Raw genomic sequence first — 15209 nt, 5'->3', positions numbered from 1 at the left:
CACTGACAAATGGGGGGAAGAAACTGTAAATGTGCGAGCTGGAAAGCAGTAAGCTAAATTCGAAAGGCAACCAAACTAATTCCCCATGTCACACTCAGCTCTGGAGCAAGATATTTACTCATGTATTGGGCAAGCACAGACGCAGGGAAACACAAACATTTGCCCAGACGAAGGTGAATTTTCTCATAAGGGCCGGATAACCAATGAAGGGGATAAAAGACCAATTGAGGTCTATTATCTGAGGCCGAATGGGAATTTCAAGTTGACCTGCAGCTGCCACCTACACTCCCCTTCCCATCCCGAGGCCAACTGCCTGGAAATGGCTTCCCTGGCACCAGGAGCTAGTGCCCCAGGCCAGCTTCTTTGTGGTCCCCCCACAGCTGCCTGCTCTGAGCGCAAGGTTGACCCTCCACAATGGTGGTGGGTCCAGCTGCTGAAGCCAGTTGAGAGGGTGCCTCAAGGTGGAGATGCTCACTTTGTCTCTGAGCTGCACTGCAGGTTGCAACATGCTTCCAGACTGGAGGGCCTCCTAATGGAACCTCCAGCTTCGGGAGCCTGCCCTTCATCCTTAATCGGATATTGAGACTGTCCCCCCTCCGACCCAAAGGCCAATTGGAGAAAAATCACTGCCTGGTGATAGCTCCGCACACAGTGGCCTGGGGTGTATGCTCCCCTACTGGTCTCATAACATCCTGCAGGTCGCATGCTCACCACCTAGCCACCCACTTCTGACCTATCTCATTACAGGGACAGCAGAGGCGTCAGACCCTTGGACCTACTGAGGGACTGAAGTGACCACTTAATGGCCACATAAGGGCTTCATTCTGCCCCCACAATTTGTGCTTTCCCCCTTGGTAGGGGGAGGTCCACGATGTGTTGGAAAGTCAGCAGCTTTACCTGTCGGTTGTGTCTATATGTGTCACAACTGCGGTGGCGGGGGTGTGGGGGGGGGCGGGGGGGGGGGGTGTGGGGGGGGTAGGCGACTTCCTCCACTCAGGCAGATGTATTACACTGCTGGGAGTGACAATATTATCTCTTGCATGTTCCGGTCCATGTGAAAAGTGAGAGGGCTCTAAAATTCCACTCATCGTGACCAACGAGAGAATTACTACAGGTTCATCATATGTTGCAAATTTATTTTTCTTCGGCCTTTTTCCCTAAATCACAGAGATGAGAAAGAATGGTCTGCGGGGTTTACTCAAGTAAAGGGACATTAAAAATAAATTGACAGAGATGAGTCTTCATACATTCCCTCTGATTTTGACTGCATGAGGCAAGTCTACCTTTCAGTCATAAAGCTTCAAACAGAGAGTGACAGCTTTCCAATAATCCAGTCATTTTCACAAACAATATTCAGGGCCAGACATGAAGCTTAGGAAGCAACTAAACCCAGAACAGCAGACTTGATTTAATCAATGTGAATTCCTTCTGGAAAGGAAAGTACCTGTGCAGAATTATCGGTTGATTTTAATATTTAGAAGAGTGGGATTGTGAGTATCACGCCAATGGCACGAAAGCAGGAACATGCATTCAGTGAATGTTCAGCCACAGATTTCCAGGTCAATAGATAGAAATAGCTCATATTATTTTTTCATTACCTCTGTACTCCAAAATTGGATGGAACCATCGTGATGTGCCGACAACAGGATAGGGTTAGGTTGCAAGACAGGGAATAGTGTCAAATTAAATCCCTCGTATGGAGCTACCGATGGTGTTAGGTCCAACTCTATCAATTAAAAACAAAACAGTTCGTCAGAATGTGAGTTTCTAAGGCAGTGTTTAAAAATTGACAACAATAACTTTGGATGCACTTGCCCTGCAGGAATAAGCTTCTAAAAGATATCTCTTTCCAACTTGGTGCTCAAAACGTTAAGTACATTTGCTTTTTTAGTGCATTATCTACATTTTCCTTTTTACTGCAGCAGTTTTTGCTGCTCGAGCATGGTCAAGCTTTAAGGCATACCTTGTTCACGCAGAGCAGGCAGCAAGGTATCCATCAGTGTGACCTTGAAAAATTTACCATTTAATTCCAGTTTCATCTCTTTGATCATTTTGCATCAAAGTGGTAAAGCCCGGAATTCCTTTTCGGAGCTGCACATGGCACTTCTGGACTTAAAGGATGACAATCAGTTCTGGGGTGATCAGTAAGTTTGCGGACGACACAAAATTGGCAGGACTTGCAGATAGTGAGGAGCATTGTCAGAGGCTACAGAAGGATATAGATAGGCTGGAAATTTGGGCAAAGAAATGGCAGATGGAGTTCAATCCAGATAAATGCGAAGTGATGCATTTTGGTAGAAATAATGTAGGGAGGAGCTATACGATAAATGGCAGACCCATAAAGGGTGTAGATATGCAGAGGGACCTGGGTGTGCAAGTCCACAGATCCTTGAAGGTGACGTCACAGGTGGAGAAGGTGGTGAAGAAGGCATATGGCATGCTTGCCTTTATAGGACGGGGCATAGAGTATAAAAGTTGGGGTCTGATGTTGCAGATGTATAGAACGTTGGTTCGGCCGCATTTGGAATACTGCGTCCAGTTCTGGTCGCCACACTACCAGAAGGACGTGGAGGCTTTGGAGAGAGTACAGAGGAGGTTTACCAGGATGTTGCCTGGTATGGAGGGGCTTAGTTATGAGGAGAGATTGGGTAAACTGTGGTTGTTCTCCCTGGAAAGACAGACGATGAGGGGAGACTTAATAGAGGTGTATAAAATTATGAAAGGCATAGATAGGGTGAACGGTGGGAAGCTTTTCCCCAGGTCGGTGGTGACGTTCACGAGGGGTCATAGGTTCAAGGTGAAGGGGGGGAGGTTTAACACAGATATCAGAAGGACATATTTTACACAGAGGGTTGTGGGGGCCTGGAATGCGCTGCCAGGCAAGGTGGTGGAGGCGGACACACTGGGAACGTTTAAGACTTATCTAGATAGCCACATGAACGGAGTGGGAATGGAGGGATACAAAAGAATGGTCTAGTTTGGACCAGGGAGCAGCACGGGCTTGGAGGGCCGAAGGGCCTGTTCCTGTGCTGCATTGTTCTTTGTTCTTTGTTCTTTGTTCTTGAGGGAGCAAGACAAGGCATGTGTGACTATATATGCGAAGCTACAAATGCACTCATTTTTATCCCATTTATGAGTCCAAGTGGGTTTTTACTGGATACTTAGCCTCTTAGTTAACATGATATGCATATGGTCTTATCTTCAAATGAAGAACCCACATTATGGTTTCACTGATCCTTACCTGATGAATGGTACACTTACATCAAATAGAAGAATGTGACAATTTGCAGGTAAGTATGTCAAATTTCCTTTCCAAGAGGGGATTAGTAAACCAAATGGGTTTTTGCAACAATCACTGATAGTTTCACAGTTACTGAGGCTAGCTTTCAATTCCATATTTTTATTACCACACAGTTCTGTGCCCCTGCCACCTTGGGCTTCCTTTCATTTCATTTAATTTTGGCCTGGAACTAGTCTCTCTCCTCCTTGCCCCATAGTCTTAGAAAAGAATGATAAATATTCAATTTTCTAATTAGGTTTTTATGATAGTTAATGACATGTTAAAAAATATTTATCGACATTTAGCATGGTGCTTGGAATGCGTGTCTAAATCTATGATTATTGATTAGCAAGCTTTTAATAATCTCATAAATTAATGTAATTAATTTTAATATTCTCATTTATTTTTAATAATTCTCTTCATTTGCCCATTATATCTTCAGAGGTGTTGGATCTATTATTTCTTGATCTACTTTAACACTTTCCCATCGAAAATTTGAATTGTTTGCTAAATTTGCCATTTGTTCAATGGTCTGAAGGGTATGAAATGTATTATTTTAATGAACCTTGTTCCTGTCATTCTTTTATTAATAAAATGTTAAGGAATGGTGTAAAATTGTTTGAAAGAAGAGTGAATGTGAATGTGGGTCATCTGGATAGTGAATGGACCTCTTTCTTCACTGGTATGTAAGGCGCCAAGTGAGAATGAAAACTGCTGGAGATGAGAAATGAACCTGAACAAATGAGAAAATGAAGGATAGGGGAACATCTGGGCTATATCAATCACATCACAAGATTGAAGGTAAAGAAGAAGCAGGATACAAGCAAGACGAGGACCGATGGAATAGATTGGGAAAAAAACAACAGTTTTTAAAAGGAGAGGATGGATGAAAATGGAATCTGAAAAAATAAGATTGACAAACAAAGGGATAGAACAATGGCGGGAAGTTCACGTGACCAACCTTGCCAAGAACATAAGAACTAGGAGAAGGAGTAGGCCATCTGGCCCCTTGAGCCTGCTCCACCATTCAACAAGGTCGTGGCTGATCCTTTCGTGGACTCAGCTCCACTTACCTGCCCACTCACCATAACTCTTAATTCCTTTACTGTTCAAAAATCTATCTATCTTTGCCTTAAAAACATTCAATGAGGTAGCCTCCACTGCTTTACTGGGCAGGGAATTCCACAGATTCACAACCCTTTGGGTGAAGAAGTTCATCCCCAATTCAGTCCTAAATCTGCTCCCCGTTATTTTGAGGCTATGCCGCCTAGTTCTAGTTTCACCCGCCAGTGGAAACAACCTCCCTGCTTCTATCTTTTCTATTCCCTTCGTAAGGGACTCTGTGAGGCTCATACTGAACACCGTGAAGTAACAGAAAGAATAAACAAGGATAATGCAACAGATGTAATATAATTTTAATTTCAAAAGGTCCTGAATAAGGTCATGCAGTGTAGACTTGCAATTAAGGTTAGATCTAGTGGAGTCAGGGGACATACAGCAAAATGGGAAACAAACTGTCTATAGACTTAGAAAACAGAGAGTAAGGATTAGGGACTAATCTTAATCTTCCCAATCTAATTAATCACTTGGATTGGGACCAGTGATGTTCACAAGTTACACACATGATGAGGACTTAGAACTTGGAAGTAGAACTTCAAAAATTATGGACTACAACGAATTGGGGGCTGTAGTAAATACTGAGGAAAATAAAAGAACATTAATAAACTGTCAGAATTGAACATGCAATTAGTTTCAATATAGATTAGTATGAGGTAGTACGTTTGGGAAGGAAGCATATACTGTTCAGAAAATTAGAGTATAAATTGGAAGAGAATCAAAGGGATTTAGGAGCACTGAAATACAAAATTCACAAACTTAATAAGCTTATAAAAAAGCCAGGGAAGTACCGGGGCTCATTTTTAAAGAATAAAAACACACAAGGTTTGTTAAACCCAATGCAAGTCTTGGATTAACTCTGCTTAGAGTTCTGTGCACACTTCTTGGCCAGACCTTCCCAACGCCGCACTATTTTTGTGTGGCCTGTTTGTGGTCAGGAAAGCCTTGGGTCATGATGACGCCACATCTCTCCTGAGGTCAGGATCATCATTGAGAGCTGCATAGAAAAATTTGAATTTTGTCCTCTTCTCGCCCCACTATTTTGTTTGCTGGTTTGGGTTTTGGAAGCCCTAAAAGACTTTACCTCATTGGTGAGTTCATGACCACTGGGTCATGCCTGCTAAGGAGTTAGGAACATTCTGACAGGTGGATGTTAAACATTTTGACAACTTCAAATATCACTATACAGTAAATGGCAGAACCTTTAAGAGCATTGATAGGCAGAGGGATCTGGGTGTACAGGTACACAGGTCACTGTAAGTGGCAATGCAGGTGTAGAAGGTAGTCAAGAAGGCATACAGCATGCTTCCCTTCATTGGCCAGGGCATTGAGTTTAAAAATTGGCAAGTCATGTTGCAGCTTTATAGAACCTTAATTAGACTGCACTTGGAATATAGTGTTCAATTCTGGTCGTTATATTACCAGAAGGATGTGGAGGCTTTGGAGAGGGTACAGAAAAGATTTACCAGGATGTTGTCTGGTATGGAGGGCATTGGCTATGAGGAGAGATTGGAAAAACTTGGTTTGTTCTCACTGGAACGATGGAGGTTGAGGGACGACCTGATAGAAGTCTACAAGATTATGAGGGGCATGGGCAGAGTGGATGGTCAGAAGCTTTTTCCCAGGGTGGAAGAGTCGATTACTAGGGGACATAGATTTAAGGTGCGAAAGGCAAGGTTTAAAGGAGATGTATGAGGCAAGTTTTTTATACAGAGGATGGTGGGTGCCTGGAACTCGCTGCCGGGGGAGATAGTGGAAGCGGATACGATAGTGACATTTAAGGGGCATCTTGACAAATACATGAATAGGATGGGAATAGAGGGATACCGTCCCCGGAAGGGTGGGGAGTTTTAGTTCAGTAAGGCAGCATGGTCGGTGCAGGCTTGGAGGGCCGAAGGGCCTGTTCCTGTGCTGTAATTTTCTTTGTTCTTTGCTCTTATTAGATGTTGGATTGTAATGTAGATGTGATTTAACTCCAGTGATTCATCATAGGGCTCTGTACTGAAAAGGTAAGTTGACTATTATATTGGCCAGCATCATTTGAGTTTCAGATGCATTAAAATACTTTTCTTATTGGGAGAAATGTTCTTATGTATTCAAAACTGATAAGATCACAGTTTGGGGTCTGTAGTGTAATGATTTGAAGTGGGTTAAAGGCTCAGCGTCCTTTTACATTGAAACATAGCTTCAGCAGCTATCACCCACCTCGCACTAAATTGATCTTTCTCGATACCCTAGCTATGACTGTAACACTACATTCTGCACTCTCTTGTTTCCTTCTCTATGAACAGTATGCTTTGTCTGTATTGCGCGCAAGAAACAATACTTTTCACTGTATGCTAATACATGTGACAATAATAAATCAAATCAAATGAAATCACTAAAGGAAAACAAAAAGCAACTACCTGTTCCTGCATTGCCTTGATTGACAGGACATCTGATGTGGTTTAGGAAAAATGGGCAACCGGTTTGCAATTTTAATTGACTCCTTTGTTTACATATCCCTTGGTTTGTTTTGACAGCGGAGCCAATTATAAATGTTTGGCTGAGTTTCAAGAGCTGTTACATCACTTGTCTCAGCATGAGGCTGTGTTCACACTTGATTTAAATAATTATATGCCTTTAATGTGGTAAGTGAAAGTGTTTCTTTTTACTCCAGATTGAGCACTTGAGGAGAGGAATTTTCTTATAATTGGTTTTATGAATGACTTTTAAAAAATTATGAAGTGTGTTTGAACAACAGCTCTATTAGATTGTCAGAAGTTTAGTTTTAAATGACAATTTCAAAGGGATCCTGAGGTATTCCCATTATGGGGGTAATGGGTGCGTGGCTACAGGGGATACACGGGGAGAATGGAGGGTGCAGCAGGACTATGAAGACACATAGGGAATGAGCAATATGAGGAGACATAGAGTAGGTACAGTATAGGAAGCATGAGGGTGGGATTGGGAGGAAAAAGAGGCATAGAGGGGATAAAGTGGAATATGAGGAGAGATGGGAAAATGAGGGAATACGGAAAGGGCCTGGGAGTATGAGCAGGCATTGAAGGGGCTTGGGGAGAATGAGGGAACATGGAGGGAGATCAGGCTGTGGGAAGAAGTGAGGGGTGAGCCAATGTTGGGAACTGGGCTGCTCTGTCCAAGAACCAAGGTGGACATTCTAACCAGACCTCTCTGCACTCACAATCCTCTCACATTCCAGTGCAGCTCACAAAACCTAACCCAGCCCTGTTCCCATCACTCAGAGTCAAAGATAAGGTGGCAATGGAGTTCTGAGGCGAGGTTGTGTTTCTGAAGTTGCAAAAGGGTCCAAGTTGTATTTTACAACTGGTCTCCATATTATTCAAAAGGATATACTGGAGAAGCTACAAAATAGAGGGTTTAAGCTCACCCAGGACAGAATTGGCCTCTTTTCTCTGAGGCACCATTTATTAGAGATCTTTAAAATTGTTAAGGAGTTTGATAGGATAGAGATAGAGATGGTATTTTCATTTGTGGAGGAATACAAAACTTAAGGTCATTAATATAAAATAGCCACTAATGAATCCAGCAAATAATTCAGTTGAAACCTTTTTAACCACAGAGTAGTTAGAATGTGAAACGAGTTACCACAAGGAGTAGTTGAGGTAAATAAGGCATTTAAGGCAAAGGCATTTAAGGCAAAGCTGGATGAATATACAAAGGAAAAAGGAATAGAATAATATGTTGCCAGGATTCAGTGAGGTTGGGAGCATGTTGCCAACACAGACCAGTTGGTCAAATGGTCTGTTTCTGTGCTGTAAAGTCTTCACAGTTTTATGTAATAGATTTAAAAGTAGTTTATTGATTAGTGTCACAAGTAGGCTTACATTAACACTGCAATGAAGTAACTGTGAAAATCCCCCAGTCGCCACACCCCGGTGCCTGTTCGGGTACACTGAGGGAGAATTTGGCATGGCCAATGCATCTAACCCGCCCATCTTTAGACTGTGGGAGGAAACCGGAGCACCTGGAGGAAACCCACGCAGGCACAGGGAGAATGTGCAAACTCTCCACAGACAGTGGCCCAAGCCGGGAATCGAACCCGGGTCCCTGGCACTATGAGGCAGCAGTGCTAACCACTGTGCCATCGTGCCACCTGTGTAACAAGGTTTAAATAAATGTTTCATTTCAATAGATATTCGGTGACTTGGATTCAAACTATTTGGACTGAATCATTAAGAAGTTTTAGAGCCTTAACAAATAAACAGACCCTCCAATAATCTGTAGAAGGATCATTTAGATCCAAAACATTGGGCGGGATTTTACGAGCCTCGCCCAAGCGAGGTTGTAAAATCCCGCCCAAGGCCAACGGAGAATTCCATCCTGCGAGGTGGTAAAATTCCAGCAATTAACTCTGTTTCTCTCCACAGATGCTGCCAGACCTGCTGAGTTTATCCAGCGATTTCTGTTTTACTCCAATAATACTTACCTGATTGACTGTATTCAGAAGCTGCATAACTGTCAGTGAACTGCACAAAGTAAAAAAAAGTTAGAATGTTGACTGTTCTAGCACTTTAATAATCCAAATGATTTAATGATTTATATCGGTACCCAAGCTAAATAACCAATGACTTGAATATTAGCATTGGGCGATATTTAATCTGTATTTACTAAGATATTACCAGAAATACCTTTGTCAAATTATTAAAATAATTCTTCTTTTTGAAAAGCAATGTAGAAGTTCCTAATCCATTTTAAGCATTCAAGTTCATCATTGGTTGAATTGGATGATTAGCATAGTTTGTTGATATTTGAAATTATGAGTACATTGCATTGATAAGCCAGAGATATTTACAATTCAGATAAATTATACAGAGAGTTTAGTCAAGGTACATTCATTAGTAAGTTCAGGTAGCTGATGAGTTGCTAAATAAGATCAGTTCATTCCTAATAAAAGCAAATTACTGCGGATGCTGGAATCTGAAACCAAAAGAGAAAACGCTGGAAAATCTCAGCCGGTCTGGCCGTATCTGTAAGGAGAGAAAAGAGCTTGATTTGATTTGATTTGATTTGATTTATTATTGTCACATGTATGAACAAACAGTGAAAAGTTTTGTTTCTTGCGCTCTATACAGACAAAACATACCGTTCATAGAGAAGGAAATGAGAGAGTGCAGGATGTAGTGTTACACTCATAGTTAGGGTGTAGAGAAAGATCAACTTTATGCAAGACGTTTAATGCTGATGTTTCGAATCCAGGTTACCCTTTGTCAAAGCTGATACGCTTTGACAAATCGTCATCTGGACTCGAAACGTCAGCTCTTTTCTCCCCTTACAGATGCTGCCAGACCTGCTGAGATTTTCTAGCATTTTCTCTTTCAGTTCATTCCTAATCTGTGGTAGATCATATTGTCATATATGCCGTATCATTATTTTTGGCCTGTTGTGCCAGTGTTATTGACTCCAGCTTAAGTGTACATTCAGGAGATAATTCCAAACATCATCCAAGATCCAATTTAAAAAGAACAAGCAACTCTTTGATTTGATTTGATTTGATTTATTATTGTCACATGTATTAACATACAGTGCAAAGTATTGTTTCTTGCGCGCTATACAGACAGAGCATACCGTTCATAGAGAAGGAAACGAGAGAGTGCAGAATGTCGTGTTACAGTCATAGCTAGGGTAACTTCTAGGATAGGACCTAGTGTATGTCATGGTCGTCACTACACTGCATCCTAATGTTCCGAGATCCTTCCATGCAATAGCAGAAGATAAATGTGAAATCTCACAATCTGCAACGTACAGTTCCGTCATGCAGATCACAGATGGTTTCATTTGCTTGGCACAGTGAATAAGAAAACTGAGCAACTCGGGGCTTGGGAATACTGATTGTCAGGGAGGTAATGGTAAGTAAATCTATTGGAGAAATGTAATTACAAGAAATGATGGCTTTGTGTTCAGCACTGGGATCAATTTTACAGAGAAAGATAGGAAGAGGAGTCAGGGGGGATTGCTGTTCAGCCACAGCCAAGTCTAGATAAAGGATCATTGTGCTCCAGAACCGTATCATCAATGTCAGCAGGTTTGATGATGGATCTTAGTGTTAGAAGTTTTTACTTCACAAGCCTGCACTTCTCACTGTGTCTGTGTTTCTTATTGTCTATTTTTGGCAGGAGTCTGTCAGTGACAAAGCAATAGTGAAGGTCTCAGCAGCAAATGGGCCAAGATAGGGGCAGAGATAAGTGAAGTGTATATGAAGGTGGAAGCCTGGGGATAACCACTGGGCCAAACAGATGATTTTTTGACCAAGTTATGGCTGATGCACAACCAGATGTCAGAAAACATTGTGGAAGTGATGGAGGGGTTGAGGGAGATGGTGCAAATGTAGATCTGTGTCTCCTCTACCCACATTGGAAAACTGGCCCCATGTGGATGATATCAGCAAGAGACAGCCTGTTGATGTGTAAAAGATGGTACCAAAAATAGATTCTTGGGGGGACTCTGGAGGTGAAGGTGTGGACATGAGATGAAAAGACTTACTCGAGTAGATTTTGTGTAAATTCAGTCAGGAAAACCTCTCCCAAACTCATTTACAAAGTAAACTGTAATCTTTGCAGAACTACAAATAAAACGATTGACATAAAGGCCTACCTTAAACAGTAAGCTGAGCTTTGACACTTTGTTTAAAATAGTACTTGAAGCCCGTGATTGAAATTCAGTGTTTGGCCTGTGGGAAAAGCAATTAGAACATAAAGCTGGGCAGACAACCACGAGAATCCTACTTTAAATCATGTTTGTGACTTGAGGGTTTTTAATCATTTGCTGATCCAGTTCTTCAGAGTTTGCAACAAGGCCAGACTAATGGGAATTCAGAACTAAAAAGTATCAACAAATCAAAACATGAACATTAGTAAGATTATAAGAAGTGCAACATTATGATGTTAATATATTCAGGTTAAACTGGGGTTGAATCTTGACGGGGATAGGCTACATAGGCATGGAATTTCTATTGGGAAATGATAGGTGTTCGAAGATCCCAATATTTTGTGAAGTTTTGACTAAGGACTTTTTAAAATTGGTACCTTTCGGTACTTTTATTCCAACCAAAAAAAACCAATTCAAATTGAATTAACGGTCCCCACGTGAGGGACAAACAAAATCCAAGCTGACAGGATGAGGCATTGCACCCCCTCCCGGGCTTGATCTGAGCTTCATCTTAGCCAAAAGGCCGAGATGGCTTTGAAAAATTGCACCGGGTAAAGCCTCGGTTTAATCTCATTGCCTACCCTGATCCTTTAGTCTACCCTAGCTTAGGCAAACTACCATCACAGGTGTCAGCACACCCTGAGTGCAACGGGCGAGCCTTGTTCTGTCTGATCATGGTTTCAATGCTGCCAAGGACTTTAGGGCTAGGATTAGATGCCAGAACTTCTCTTCACAGTATGTATCACCAGGACCGTGAGGCACTTTGAAAGATCAGAAAGCTCTATGTAACAAACTTCTATAACTTTTTCAGAGTTTTAATAGCTTTCTGTGCACTGGACTAGTTTGCTCTATACAAATTCTTGGTGATAATCACCTGAGCATAAAGGAAAGGCTAAAGCCATTCAGGTAAATGAGGCAGGACACAAAAAAAGTGAGGCAACATCACAGCCAGTTGCAAGGCAAGGGTTGTAAAGCTGATTTGAGAAACACTCATCATGAAAATAGGCTATGCAGTGCCCATTAAGTTCCTAATGTTACAGGTAGGAAGTGCACAGGCACTTCAAGTGGTAGGTGCACTGCCCATTATATTGTATAAAATAGATGCACTCGCAGCAGAAGCACACATCCGGAATAACCTAATTAGGGTCCTGTGTGTCTCTCATTATTCAAATATTCTAGCGCTTTCTTTAGCCGCCACCTGCTGATTTTGCACAGCACGCCACATAATCATCTGACAGGCAAGTTCCCCCCTTACCTGAATGCAAACTCCCATTAAACGTGCTTGGCAACGACATAAATCGTGACATCAACTGCTGGGCTGAATATTACTTTAATTGGCTTGAGGTGGAGATTCTGCTCCCACTGGGGAAGCAGCCCCACCTGCAAGAGTTGGCAGCCATTCGAATGACTGGTGTTGAGTATCTGTGGGGGGCAGCAGCGATGGGGGCCTGCCTGCCAGCCTGCCGCTGGAGGGGCATACAATTCAGGCCATAATTACGTCAATGAACTACATCAGAAAACCCAAAGGAAATGGCATCTTGCGGTGTCTATTACATTTGGGTATGAGCTGTACTCTTATCTAATAATCTCAGCTATTATATCATCTCACACTATGATAGGCGGGGAAAGCCGGTAAGATCACACAAGAGCCAAGAAATCAGGTTCACGTCTCATTTCTCACCTCTCGCAATCTTACCAGCACCTGATATCCGGCACATTCAGCCTCACCCATTTCCGGTGAGAGACTGAATAAATTATTTAAGTATATTTAAAACCTCATTTAACTCTAATTGTCCAGCTCGGGACACAATCGTCCGGGCTCACTCGCCTTTGTGGCCTTGCTGGGAGTGATTCTTTCTGGCAAGGATCATGTCTAGTCCCCACGCATGGGGACCAGTTGTGATGGCCTCGCTGATAGAACCGGAGGCCATTGAGGTGCCATGAGGAGGTCGAGGCAAGGGTGGGGGTGCCCCTTGGGCAGTGTCAGCCTGGCAGTGTCAGCCTGGCACCCTGGCACTCCCTATTCGGCACCTTGGCACTGCCGACCTGGCAGTGCAGGGGGAGGGGCCTATGGGAGATGGGGCCTGAATGGGACAGGGCCTGAAGGGGGTGGGCTGATTGGGAGGGGTCCCCGCTGCCACTCTGCAGGCGATAGGTGGAAGAGGGAGAGGAGGCCTGTTACCACTCTGTATGCTATTGATGGAGGAGGGAGGAGGCGATCAGTCTGGGTGGTGGCAGGGGCGGGGACAGGGGCGATATTTCCGGGTGGCATGGGGCTCGTGATCGGCCACGGCCCCCTGTGATTGCTGGGAGGTGAGCTGGGTCAAGGCTGGTTGCAGCTGGTCTCTCTCTCAGACCTGTCAGGCCTCTGCTGGTTGCCATTGCGCATGTGCAGCCACAGAGGTCTGCCCATGCACAATAGTGCCCCCCTGTTGCTATAGCAGGCTGCCTGGTGATTTAAGCACCACCCTCTTCCCTACAGGCGAGGAATGGTTTAGGCCATTTTTTTCATACACTAAGTGCATAAAAGTCTGGATTTGAACTTGCCCAAAAAAATGGGTGAGAAATTCTCCCGGTTTCCCGCCTGTCCCAGACTTAGAATATTTTTGGTAAAATTGCCCCCATAGAGTCATAGAGCAATACAGCACAGAAACAGGCCCTTCAGCACAACCGATCCATACCAACAATGGTGCCCTCCCAGCTAGTCCCAGTTGCCTGCGTTCAGTCCATTTCCCTCTAATCCTTTCCCATCCATGTGCTTATACAAGTGCTTTTTAAATGTAGCTATTGTACCTGCCTCAACCACTTTCTCTGACAGCTCATTCCATACACTGTAGGAAAGATAGAAGAGGGGGTAAGAGAGGAGGAAAAGTTGTACCTTTGATTAGGCAAAACCTCACGGTGGTACTGAGGGGATATTTCTGAGGATCCGCCCACTGAGTCTATATGAATAGAACTGAGAAATAAGAAGGGGGAAATCACTTTGATAGGAGTGTACTATAGGCCTCCTAATAGTCAGCGGGAAATTGAGGAGCAAATCTGTAAGGAGATTACAGATAGCTCCAAGAAAAATAGGGTGGTAATAGTAGGGGATTTTAACATACCAAACATTGACTGGGACAGCCATAGTATTAGAGGCTTGGATGGAGAGAAATTTGTTGAGTGTATTCAGGAGGAAGTTCTTAAGCAGTATGTGGATGGTCCAACAAAAGAGGGGGCAAAACTGGACCTCTTCTTAGGAAATAAGGAACGGCAGGTGACAGAAGTATCAGTGAGGGATCACTTTGGGACCAGTGACCATAATTCCATTAGTTTTAAGATAACTATGGAGAATGATAGGTCTGAGCGAAAGGTTAAAATTCTAAATTGGGGCAAGGCCAATGTTAATGGTATTAGACAGCAATTTTCAAAAGTTGATTGGGGGAGTCTGTTGGCAGGCAAAGGGACGGCTGGTAAGTGGGAGGCTTTCAAGAGTGTGTTAACCAGGGTTCAGGGTAAGCACATTCATCTTAGAGTGAAGGGCAAGGCTGGAGGAAGTAGGGAACCCTGGGTGACTCAGGATATATGATCCCATGCATTGTCAACTGGGATCCTTTGAAGAGTATAGAAGGTGTAGGAGTAGAGTTAAGATAGAAATCAGGAGGGCAAAAAGAAGACTCAAGATTGCTTTGGCAGATAGGGCAAAGGAGAATCCAAAGAACTTCTACAAATACATAAAGCCCAAAAGAGTAACTACGGAAAGAGTAGGGCCTCTTAAGGATCAACAAGGTCATCTATGTGTGGATCCACCAGAGATGGGTGAGATCCTAAATTAATATTTCTCATCGGTGTTTACTGTTGAAAAAGGCATGGATGTTAGGGAACTTGGGGAAATAAATAGTGATGTCTTGAGCAGTGCACATATTACAGGGAAGGGGGTGCTGGAAGTCTTCAAGCGCATCAAAGTAAATATTTTCCTGGGACCTGATGAAGTGCATCCCAGGATGTTGTAGGAGGCTAAGGAGGAAATTGCGGGTCCCTTAGCAGAAATATTTGAATCATCGACAGCCACAGGTAGGTGCCTGAAGATTGGAGAGTGACAAAAGTTGTCATTTTGAAACAAAAATGCTTTTGTTTAAGAAGGGCTGCAAGGAAAAGCCTGGGA

The 15209-nt window shown here is 43.1% G+C and overlaps 1 protein-coding gene across 1 annotated transcript in view; it reads right to left on the bottom strand.

Moving 5' to 3' along the window:
* LOC144504902 (WD repeat-containing protein 64-like) overlaps positions 1 to 15209 on the bottom strand; it is a 139768-nt gene that overhangs the window by 43369 nt on the left and 81190 nt on the right. The window contains exon 15 of the mRNA XM_078230650.1: positions 8847 to 8886. Within this exon, the coding sequence (XP_078086776.1) occupies positions 8847 to 8886 (40 nt within the window). The remainder of the gene's footprint in view (positions 1 to 8846; positions 8887 to 15209) is intronic.

Source organism: Mustelus asterias, chromosome 15, assembly GCF_964213995.1.
Source record: "Mustelus asterias chromosome 15, sMusAst1.hap1.1, whole genome shotgun sequence".
In the NCBI taxonomy this organism is placed as follows: Eukaryota; Metazoa; Chordata; class Chondrichthyes; order Carcharhiniformes; family Triakidae; genus Mustelus; species Mustelus asterias.
The sequence above is the reverse complement of the archived record's forward strand: the minus strand, read 5'-3'. Positions and strand labels throughout refer to the sequence as shown.